Below are 12,599 nucleotides of genomic sequence, written 5' to 3'. Positions count from 1 at the left end.
GCAAAATGGAGAATTTAAAACTCCCACACAAGTTTATTTGAATCAATAAGAAGGAAATACCAACACTACTGATTATTGGGTCTGTTGGTCAATGATATTGTCCATCGTGATCGAAAGCAGAGAACAAAAGATAACTTAACAAAAAGTAAAAAAATTTTCTAGTTGAATTTATGAAAATGCACAGTACTGACCATGAACACAAACTGCACGACGACAGCTTGACGAAAGAGAATTTAGTGTTCTATTTTAATAAATCCTGTGGGGTCTACTTGTAGAAGCATTACTTTTCTTAGACTTCCTCTGCTTTCTGTTCAGAAATTTAAGTTTTGGTTTCTCTATTTTCTTAGACTCTTGTCTTGTCAAAAAAATTGGTAATCTTTCTGATTCTGTTTCTCTACTCAAAAATAGAATTATACCTTGAATCTTAAAAAAAAAAAAAAAAAAAACCTGATTCAGCTGCATTGTAACTGCAATCTGTATATGTACTCCAATTCATTTGTCAGTAGTGGGACCCGAGTACATATCTGTGTGTTCCACTCGTAGCAAAGTACTGAGTATTTGATTATCTCTTTCCTTTCACCTCCCTCCCTCCCTTTCCCCCCCCCTCCCCCCTCCCCATGCAAACACAATTTAGAACAATCATTGATGAAGTTCATGGATACACTCACTGACAGATAAAACCATTGGTAAGGTAGGTTAGGTAGTCAGCCATTTTACATTCCACGGAAAATAGTCCTAAATTGACCTACTGTAGTGACCATTTTGTCATTTTTTTCGAGTCATCGTAATTCTTTTTCACTGCATCGATATTGGAGAGGATGAAGTAAACTACCGATGGTCTAAACATCTGGAGGATTGAAGGTGATTTAAGGCAATTTAAGAAAACCCTAGGTGAAATGAAGATTCTGCAACAAGAGCTTGCAGATGGGTTGGGGCGCACTACTTATGCTAACCTTTGAGCTCTCCTAGCTCAAAATCTAAATAGTCATGGTGGCAAACACAGAATATGATGTGATAGCCCACGCAATCAGCTCTCATATGATGGGTAGAATATTTCAGATCATCAAACTTCTATCTTGGAAAGCAACCACTTTAGCATGAAAGTCAATGGGAACAATTAATTGTGGTACAAGACCTGTGAGCAACTTCCCCTTAAACCTTTTGTGTGGTTGAAGTTAGCAAATATAGCCATAGAAATTCAATAGAAAAGCATTCACCAAAGATGATTCACAATATACATACTCCTAAAAATAGATGGCCCTTTTTTGTAGAATAGATATTGTTGTAACTTTGATGTCCCACAATTGCATGAAAAGAATTCTTGAGTACTTTTCCATTTGTGATGTCATAAAATGCCAACCTTATGAACTATATCAGTGAATGGGGAAATTCCCTTACCAACTATTGATGGGCAGCCACAAAAAGCTAACCATGACTTTAAAGCAGCAAACAGAATTTTTAGTGCAGTGACATCTAGTTTCAAGTTACACTATAATGTCTCAGTGAACTTTTCACTGTACTGCTTTAAGTTACACAGTCTGATGCCAGAGACCTGGCAACAGTATCACATAACTTGACATCTTGGCCTGCCAAATTCTAGAAATGCCAGCAAACCTTTAAGACTGAATATGTCATTTCGGGTACACAGCATGGAATATGTCTATGAGCCTAAACATGTTACCGAGTGACAGTTTTTGCATGTTATTCCCGGTTTGGATATTTTAAAGCGTCAAACTTACCTGTCTCCTCACAACACCACTGATGGCAAAGATGCACAAACATCTTGAGAGCTGTATAGATTATACCACTAGACAATTTGGGTGGTTGAATGAGTCAGAGGTAGGTTGAACCAAAGTGATGAACAGTCACCTTGGGGGGGGGGGGGTGAGTATCAAAGGTTACCAGGCCACTCTAGACATGCTAGAGCAAGGGAACAGATGTTGTGAGGAGACGGGAAAAGTGATGAAGACAAGTCAATTGTAGTATACAGTACCTCTTATCGTTCTTATTCCTTGGACGTTCTACTTACGTTAACAATTTTAAAATGTCTGTGAAAACCAACACTAATTTATGGATGCCTTAGATGATTTACTTGTTTTGGGGATTAACAAGCGACTATTCTTTACCTGTGTCCATCTCTACATATGCACTTTCCTATCTACCTAAACTACTTTAGATGCCTGGAATGTTTTAGCACAAGTATAATCATTCTTCAGAAAAGATCAACTACCCGATTCTGACTGCAGACTTTCTCCTTCCCAGATTTTTCACTTCATTTCATGTAGAGATTGAGATTGAGATTAGATTAGAGGGGAAGGAGTGATGTAACTATGACAAGCTCAGCGACTAAAACATACTATTTACTAGCTGCGCATAACTTTAGCAAATATGTAAGGGGGAGGAACAAATGGATAAATTTAAACCTAATAAAACAGAAAGTATAACTTCTATTGAAAGTTACATGCAAAGGAATAATAAAGGGTTAGCTAATAGATTAACTGTGCTAATGCAAACATGTGAGAAGTGTATGGGGTTTATTAGGGGAGGGAAGGAGGATAGGAAAGAGGGTGGGAAGAGGAGGAGGGGATGGAGAAGGGGAGGAGGAAAAAGAAGGAGGGTGGGGAGGATATGGAGAAGGGGGAAGGAGGGTGGGAAGAGGAAGGAGGATGGAAAGATGAGGAGGGTTTGGAGAAGGGGAGGGAAGGAAAGTTGGAACAAGAACATGGGGGTTGATATTGGTGCTATATAACTGTTTCATCAATGATTGATTTGGATTGATTGGTTGATGGGGCAGGACAATAGCAAGCTGAACTTGAGAAAGAACTTCCTAGGTAAAAGCATGATTTTAAGATAATTGCTATCGATTTCTTGATCTATTATATAGTTATATCCATAGCAGTGTAGTACGTTTGACCAGCCAAACTTTACAAATCAGGAAGTTGAATCAAAAATATACAAACTTGTTTTTCAAATCATGTTTAGCAATGTGTGATCAAGACTGACATGAGAGTGTGTCTGGGCGACGAAATATCGACAATGAATTTCAAAATAATATTCATCTTGCCTACGATTATCTTGAATAAGAATACTCAATAGTTTTGGTTAATTTGTTGACCAAATACAAAGAGTTGAATCAAACAGTGCTGGCGAGAGTAAGGTATCAGAAGTGAACAGAGAGAGAGGAGAGTGCAGGATATAAACGGTTAGGCTACTGGTGTTGTGCAGTAGAGGAATGAAAGGCTGACAAGTAATAATATTTATAGGGTAGAGATGAACAAATACTGGAGGTTGCCTGTCCACAAAACAACAAACTGACCAATCCAATAATGTGCATACTACATTTACACCTTGTTTAGTCATCCAACCATGCAGTTTGCTAAACCCTTACACACAGGCAACCATGTGACATGCATTCACAAAGACAAAACGAAAGACAAATGAAACATAAAGCAACTGAAGGACTTCTTTACATCCGTTACAGTAATTGACGAACAATTCGTGAAAATCTTCAGCTGTAATGTTCCTTGTTTGCATGCACGAGTGCAATTAACTCAATTTCAGGCCACAATATAGCAATTACAAAAACCATCGTTTCACCACTTTCCGTTTCAGGAAACTAGATTGTATGTGTGAATAGAGCTCGCAGTTCAACACACAGCTCTCTGTTAAACACAGAGTTCTCGGTTAAATGCAGCTCTCTCCATTCAAAGCAGAACTCTCAGTTAAACACAGAGCTCCCAGTTTAACACTGAGTTCCGAGTCCGACATAGAGCTCTCGGTTATAAGTCAGAGCCACGCAGCAAAAATGTAGTTTAAAACATATCTTCCATCCAAATCAAGCGCCCTAGCAGAGAGCAAGGTTAAGCACCAAGCTCGGAATGGCATCTTCAGTTAGTTTTTCATTTATGTACAAAAAGTATTTCAATACGTACAGTATGCTATTTATTATGCAACACTACTCTGTCTGAAACAAGTTAAAGCCTTACTTTGATCAGGATAAGTGTCAGACCTATTGTAATTGTACAGCATTTCCATTCCTGAAGATTGTGATCCCTACCCCTTGACCCCATTCCTCTACACACCACACCACACCACTTCCCCTTCACCATATTTCCCCCATTCATCCTCTACTACTTATCCCTTCCTTCCCCTTCCCCCTCCCCCCAACAAAAATTGCCCATACTTACAGTTCCAGTGTCCAGTTGAGTTCATGAAACTGTTTATTTCAACAGGAATTGTGCATTTCCTAATTTTCACTGGTCAAGGCAATGTGCTTCTTTTTTGAAGGATGCCTATATTACCTACCTCTCTGGTTTCTGTCTGGCCAATTTTAGATAAAGTATTCTAGGTTCAAAATTGAGTGAATCCAAATACACTCTACACAACTGTAAAACTAATCACTCATCCCTAATCTGATACTGTCTTCAATGTGCTTTGTGAGACTGCAATGCCATGTAGCTTTTTTCAGGAAACCACAAAGCAAAGATCTATTGTAATTAGAGGATATCACTATTCAATCTATGCAGGATCCTTACCAACAAAAACAGGAAAACGACGACGACGAGGGATATAAAACACGAGACAATACCACACTCGTTGAAACTTACCTCTCTATATCTGAGTTTTCCAGAGAGAGCATGAGAAAGCAAAAATGTGCAGAGTGCCTTTAAAAGATTGCATAGACTGAGGTCTTTTAAAGTTGAGTGACAAGAGTTAACATTCCAAATAGGAATAAACAGTTGGTGCAAAAGGTCACGCCCCATAAAACACACTTGATAAGATGGATAAAAGTGCAACATGGACATACATTATTTACAAAATTCCTTCTTATATAAGTAGTAGAACATACAAGTAGAATTATTAAAAGAAGGAAAAAGATGAAACAAATCTCATAACCTATGTATAGCTCAATAGGCTGAATTTTTTTATTGGGGGGGGGGGGGAGTTAGGGGTTGAGGGAATACAAAATGTATTTCTTTGGATGTGTGTCTGCTCTCATTGTATACAGTTATTAGTGACCCACAGATATGATTACATACATATACAATACAACTATAGAACATGCAGACACACACGGCAACTTAAACTCATAGGTTCTATAGGTATATCTCAAATATCACCAAGTGTACATTTGTAAGTGTCACAGACTCTGTCAGTCTCTCTACTTTCCCCTATCCTGTGAGAATCACTACCATGAAAAGACGACCTTATTATCCAAAGTGATGGAGATCTGTGGGCAAATCCTTTAAGCAAGAGAGGGAAAAAAATTACTGTTTAGATAGTTACAAGAAAATGACTAGGCTAAACGAAAGAATCACACAAATGGAAGTTAATGGATGTTAAACAATGTCAGACAAATTACCATTTTCTTCTGAAAAGCATTTCAGTTGAACTTGCAACTTTCCTGTAGGCTTCATATCCAACTGTGGAAAGATAAAAAAATATTATAATTTATTAATAAACCACGTTTTAGATTTTAGATTGGTATTATTCATAGGACACAAAATGACGAATAAGCAGAAGACTCGGCATAATCGTAATCAAGCATATCAATTCTGTCTATCGTTTTTTGATATCATTTATGATCATGCGGAATCCAGAAGATTTACAGCAGACAGAAGAACATATCGATTGCGGTATAGGCTCCAGTTTGAGTATGCTACAGTGTAGTTAGGACAATAGTTTTGTCCCAGAGGTAGAAAAGCAATCACGGATATTCCGCGAATTCGCGGAAAAAGTTCATGCCTGATAAATATGGTTTGGGTCCTCCATGAATGATGATACCTACATGTCTCATTTGCACTCCAATCACAACTAGTTTTATTCAAACTTGGTAAATGGATGACTGCTCGCTTCTTCCAATTTATAAATCTAAAGACTGGCTTAATACGGTTTTATGAGGGTCATGGGTGAGGGAGGTTGGGGGGGGGAGTGGGAGGATGGACTGACGGCTTATGGTACAGTACTAAGTCTATGGGTGGATAGACCACGAGGAAAAAATTGTAGAAACTGCCATACAAACAGATTATGCTTTTGACAGTCTATTAGTGCATACTACTTACAACGTACATGCAAAAACCGTGAAAATAAATTTAGTTGTATTATCTTAAACCCTATTTATAACAGGTGACTATTTCAGTTTATGATCCAAACCTCTTCAACGTTTTAATATAGTTAGCAAATATATTTTTTATATACGACCCTGTGGCCATCTTGGGAGCTGTGCAACACACTCACAGCAGGTTGTGTGCTGTTGTGTCCAGTAACGAGATACAACCACCGAGTTTGATTGCAGTCTCTATTGTGTTTGTGTCTCAAGTCCACCACAAAATAAATAAAATAAAATAAACTCTTGCTTCTTCATGCCAAATATATCTAGCTCACTGTCATGACTACCACAGTTTTTTTGTCAGACTACACACTGTAGAAGAGCTGTTTCAAACTTAGCACCTTGCCTACAGTACTTCCAACAATACTGCCAAGATTGGAAGTTATATCACTTGGGGGTTTTTCCTTTGAATGTGAGCCCAACAGGAATCTTTCGGCCACAAAGTTTCACATGTAGCAATACGAGGAAACAGATATAGATTTAACTACTTACATTACTTTAGACTTACAATATTTGCATATATACAGCAGTCCTGTGAGAAAAGCACTTAGTTTTAATACAGTCTCCTTTCTCTTTTATAGATATGTTTCCTTACTGTGGATGTAGTAAATTTCTATTTTTATTGCTTTAATTTGATGAAGAAGTCACTTATACTGTTACAAAATGGCTAGAAAACCCTTCCCTATGCCTAAAAGGATACTTGAGGGTGCTAAGTGGGGAGACAGGTAAGCGAGGAGCAAAGTAAATTTTATATTTTTATTGCTTCAAGTCAAAATTATGAAGAGGTCACATATACTCTTTCAGAGTTACAAACTCTTGCTTGTAGTGGACTTCAAAGTGATGGGGGTCACTACTGGTCATTTAGTCAGGGTTTGGGAACTTTCTAACTATTAACAAAGGTCATAACCGAAAGGAGAAAGTGCTTTATGAAAAAAAAAGGTTTTATGCACACAGCATGAGATCCACGAATCAAAGTATATTTGACAAGCCATAAAAACAAGTATGACTTTTACTTTCTCCTTTAAATTGGTCTTTTATTATTGTTTTTACAACAGTGTTTTTCTAAGAAGAAAGAAATAAAAACTAACATGTTGTACTGTCACAATGATAGCGCTATCTTTTTTGTTGATTTTATGACTCATCTAAGCAAACGTGTAGTAGCTTCTCTTTCAAGAAAAACAAACGGGGTTTCTCTATACATTTCATCAAGTTTCCTACCCTACTAGTGTTCAATGTTGACTTTAAAGGTCTTGTCCAAATTTTCAATAAAAGCGGTTAAAGCGATGGTTATTAACCGGGTTTAATTTTGATATTTAACCAGTCAATCATTTTTACTGTGAAATTGTTAATGGGTTATTTCCTTTGCAGAACTAACCGGTTATCAAAAATGTCGAAAATTTTTGCTTACCTCCGTCCCCGCCTGCCCCACCTTTGGGTTTTTTCTTCCTGTGGATTTACTATGCTAGTGCTATACTAGCATACCTGTGCTGCCACAAAGAGAATCTAGTTTGGGGTTACCTCCCATAATGAATGATAATTCCTTAAGATGTATTTTACAGCTAAGTGGCCAAGTTGTACTCATACTCATGGGTTGTAATCCTACTCGTGGGGTTGTACTCATGCTGGCGACCTCCCCCCTCCCCTCTCTGGCAGCATACTCACCCATAATGTAAGGACCTCTCCATTCTTGTCACAAAGCTCTGCCAACTTCTTGACAGTGGCTTGGTATTCGCACATGAAGAGATCTGGACGTTTGTTCTTGACGATGATCTGTATCTGCCTCCCGTCGTAGAGATGCGAGTCAAAGCATTTGTTCCATTCGGGATAAACGGACTTCTTCCTCTGTACAAGCTGTGTCGTTCCAGCTAGAGGGAGACAGACAAAAAGACTCTTTTATCTGAAACTTCTTATCCCATCATTCTAGCATGGAATATCCAAACTTTGTTCATGTCTCTTTATAATTGGCTCCCCCTTGTCTTCTCCTGGGTCCTTCTCTGTCCTCTCACATCTCCTCCCACATCACCCCTGCCCCCTCCCCCCCCCATTGGCAGACAATGAACCCACTTAGAATACCAACAAAGGTTTGGCAGACCATGCTTGCTCAGGTTGACAACCGTTAAAGCCAAAGTTGGTAAAATTGTCTACATTTTGCTTCAAAGCAATATCGGTTACACAGGCTACTGTAACTGTTGCTGCGCTGTTTGTACATTATCTGTGTTAAACGTTTTATATAATTATGATATCAGGATCAAATTTAAACCTCTACATGGCCCCATCTCTACAGGTTGAGCTGTTACAGTTGGTTCTCTACGACGCCTTTTAACTATGAAATGTTCTCCTATATTAAGGTGACCAGACGTCCCCGATTTTCGGGGACAGTCCCCAATTACAGTGTGCTGTCCCTGATGAACAAGTGTCCCCGAAAATGTCCCCGATTCGTCAAAATGTTCAGGAATTTCGAAAATATTCCACATTATTTGTAAAATAATTGTAAAAACAAAATTTAGTCAGAATGGAACTAACCAGTATTTCAGGTGGGCCAGTGTAAACTGGAATATGCTAGATCGATCTAGCCTAGCACTCTTTTGTAAAGTAAGTTTCATCTAAGAAAGAGCTACATTTTTGAAAATAAAATTGATTTAAAAAGTGCTTCTAAGTATCACCATTTTACATCTAAGCACCTTAGGCACTTGAAAATTTTCCAAAGTGGGGGGACACCCCCTCCCCTTAGGCCCCTCCCCCATATCAGTCACGCAATAAATGTCCCTGATTTCAGTCAGGAAAATGTGGTCACCTTATCCTATATAGTTTCCAAAAAGTTTTGTGTTCTTAATGCATCCTGCATGACGACAATGTTGGACTCTCAAGTTACAAAAGCAAAATTGGAAGAATATTTCAATATCGTGATAAACTGTACATGTGATTTGAAATGTTTCCATAAGTGAGTGATTCATTTGATCTCAACAACTGCCACAAAATGTCTTCTTATTCAGTTGGCACTACTGTACAAAAAGTCTCACTGTAACTGGATATAGATACACCTAAGTCTTGGTTAACTCTGACTTTATATACTGCGACTAAGGAGTGTTAGCTCAGTGGTTAACGCCGGTGCCTTCCGATCATGAGGTCCCCAGTTCGAGTGACTCCAAGATTAATGTATGTTGTCCAGTTACAGAGTTGTTGACAATTGACAATTCATAATCATGGACGTTAAATATGAATGGAAGAGACTGACTTCGGCCAGCTTGTGGCTTTGATAAGTCAATGATGGCTTCGTCGCGAGTTCCTGCTTGCAGGAGGATCTAAAATACATACATGTCACATGTAACTCACACGCAAAAAATGATCACCACCTAACTGAATACTCGATTCATATTTGTCTTAGGAAGATCAAGCTGATCTTTAACCCTGACAAAGAAACTCAGTTGGCTGGAAAATAATGAAAGGAAGGAAACCGTACAAAGTTCTATCTGTTAAAGGTCACAGATCAACAGTATGTAGTACTGTACAGTGTGTGTACCCTTAACGTACATGTTAATCTACAGTATATATTCCACTGTAACAGAAACAAATGCTATTTATACACATAATCCAACAATGGTCATAACAAGCATTTTACTTTCACCCTCCTCAGCAAATTTCTATCCTTGAAAAAAAATTAATTGCTTAATTTTATTATATACTCCTCCATGTTTGTGAATAATTTAAAGGGACAGTACCTCCACCACAATTACTAAGCAAAAGTTTTTAGAATTTTTATTATCATACTGAAATTTGAGGACAATGCCGTGCCGGATTTGAAGTTTGAGGCAATTAAAATGCATTTGAGGTTTGTGAGAGAATGACTAATCCGCCACTGAACGTAAATGTAAAGAAATCGATTGGATCTTTCGTATTAAGTCTCACATCACCGGCCTCAACAAAGACTTGGGACTCCTTAACAACTATCAGTTCTACAAACATATGTAATCCGTTCTTTGCTCCTTAATCCGCTTCCTGTATAGTCATGGTTTATTTGGTTCTAATTCCATCTATGCCACTTACACTTATCTAGCGTCATACTTTTATTGTGTTACATTTTGTGTTACACATAGATATATATCTCAAACTTAATGTGCAGTCCACATCACTTTCTGCTCTGAATTTCTTCAGAGCTTTACAATATTCATCACCCAAAGTTTAAACTACTTCCAAGAATTATCGCCGATGACGTAAATTTATAATGCAACCCAGAGTTCACAGCTTTATACAGTAACAACCGTGCTGTACAGTGTGCACCATGTATGTACACCTATGCATGGACGGTGTTTCAGATGTACATAGCAACACCATTTGCTATTTATCTAAAAATAGATTACTACATACATGTGCTAATACAAATTTTGAGCTTTCAAGTGTACCCAGAATTAAGTTTGTTTAATATCAATGTGCACAAAAACAGATCAAATTCACATCCTGGAAAAAGAACTATCATAAAGAAAAAACAGATCTTGAGAGGCACTACGGATTTCCTTGACTATCACTTGTGAGGAAACAATTTTCACAGACTGTGCTAGTTGTATTATATAAGTATCTTCCTACAAGGAAAAAGCAGCCCTGGAGAAAAAACAACAGACACAAAATACTGTTATCACTTTTGACCATTTGTTTTGGTGGGGGGAGGGGGGGGTGGAGGGATGGAGAAGGTAAATCAGGGGCTAATGACATTGTAAACAGAACAATGTGATCTAGTTTGGCTTTAAGACGGTTGCTGTCTTCACTTGAACTAAAGACTGCTCTCGTCTCTGTGTGCGTGGCGACATCACTCACCACAATCAGACACTTAACTTACATATAGATCATGGGTATGTACAGTTTGTTTGAATTAAGCTGTCAGTCATGTTGAGTATGTGCGGAAACTTTGTAATATCTTTATCAGAGAGTCTCAAACTAGTTTTGACAATGTTCGTCGATAAGCAGTGACGTGCGACTAAAGCCTGCAGTAAGTGTACAAGATGATGAATACATGCCGCGCACTTGAATTTAAAGGTGAATCGTCGGTATTATACCCTAACATTTTAGCATGCTAAAAATTGCTAAAAGTTTACATGAAGCTAGTTTTATAGCTAGACTCTGATCATCCAAATTATTGAACCCAGGAAATGATGGTTTTTTTCAAGAAAGACAAATGAATTATCTCAGTGTGTGTCACTAATTTTATGATGGCAGGGAAATGCTTGTTGGAATCTGAGTAGGGGAGATCCATTATTTAACTTTGTATCATATGTTGGGTGGGGGGTGGGGTGGGGGACTGGAGGAAGCAATACTTTTCACCTTTAAGATTGGGATGTCAATCAGCCAATCAGAAATATCAAATGAAGTACTACAGTAGCTCACTGCTAAACTTTTAGTGACATTCTGAAGAAAAAACTAAACAAACACTTTCTGTTTACTTTTAGAGGAAGCCATTAACAGGTTACTAAAAGCTGAATTGTTAAAGAATGGAGTCAGGTGCCAATTTCTTTTAACTTTTTTTATTCTTCCTTCTTCTTTCTTGGCTTATGAGTCAAGAGTGGTTTCACCGGTTGGATGCCTTGACCTACATGTACGTGAATGCACCTTTGATGTGTGTAGTAGGTCAGAATGGCCTCTTAGTAAACATTTTCTTCCGTCTACACATCATTCTTACATATTTATCAATTACTGAATGAAGGATGTTCTTGTTTTTAAACTTTTACAAATGGTTCTTACCATTTTTTTTCAGTAACACAGTTTGTTGTCATCTAGTTATGAATGAAAATACATTAAAAATCTTCCTTTTTTTTGGTACAGGTCTGTTTGAATGAGATGTTTGGAACTTGTCTAATTCTTTTTGATGCCCACCAGTCTCTCTAAAGAGTCACGGTGTCCATGCACATGAGTGGTCAAAACCATGATCTGGGTTATCAATGCACGCAGGAAATCCCCAAAAACTTACTGGTTTGGGGGATCTACGAGTGACGATACTCACCTGGCTCCAACTATATTTGCACTTTCCCATCTAACCTTTAAGCTACACGAAACATTTGAGCACTGCGCCCTCTATTCCTACTTCCGGGACACTGCCCACTTTCTCCTCCTTCAGGAAATGATGAACTGTAAGTTGACCTGTCTAAAACGTGGGCTTTTATACCAGGTCAATCCGAACTCCTTTCTGCTGCGATTTATACTCACTCGCTGTTTTCACAGACTCCAACACATTCACGGCACAATAGGGATCAAACATCGTCCCGGTGGGGGTCTCCAGGTCTTCCTTGTCCACCTGGAGAAGTCGTACCCTCAGGAACACCATCTTGCCACGTTGGAATGTCAGTAATCAGTAATGGACGTCTGCCTCTTGTAATGCTGCAGTCTGCAAGAAAAGTCACAAAGATATATATATAGACTACATGAACGAGTTCTCCTTGGCTTTCACCCATCACAGAGCAAGAACGTTTTTCACCCAATGAGAGCACACATTCATAGTCCAGAT

At 38.3% G+C, this 12,599-nt stretch overlaps 1 protein-coding gene across 1 annotated transcript in view; it reads right to left on the bottom strand.

Moving 5' to 3' along the window:
• Positions 1 to 12,599, bottom strand: part of LOC139961093 (protein kinase C delta type-like) — a 38,892-nt gene that overhangs the window by 15,150 nt on the left and 11,143 nt on the right. The window contains exons 2-4 of the mRNA XM_071959978.1: positions 12,302 to 12,479; positions 7,772 to 7,974; positions 5,363 to 5,423 (exon numbers count right to left, since the gene is read on the bottom strand). Of these exons, the coding sequence (XP_071816079.1) occupies positions 5,363 to 5,423; positions 7,772 to 7,974; positions 12,302 to 12,419 (382 nt within the window). The 5' untranslated portion in view covers positions 12,420 to 12,479. The remainder of the gene's footprint in view (positions 1 to 5,362; positions 5,424 to 7,771; positions 7,975 to 12,301; positions 12,480 to 12,599) is intronic.

The sequence above is a fragment of the Apostichopus japonicus genome, chromosome 20 (assembly GCF_037975245.1).
Source record: "Apostichopus japonicus isolate 1M-3 chromosome 20, ASM3797524v1, whole genome shotgun sequence".
In the NCBI taxonomy this organism is placed as follows: domain Eukaryota; kingdom Metazoa; phylum Echinodermata; class Holothuroidea; order Aspidochirotida; family Stichopodidae; genus Apostichopus; species Apostichopus japonicus.
This window is presented reverse-complemented; position numbering and strand designations above follow the sequence as displayed.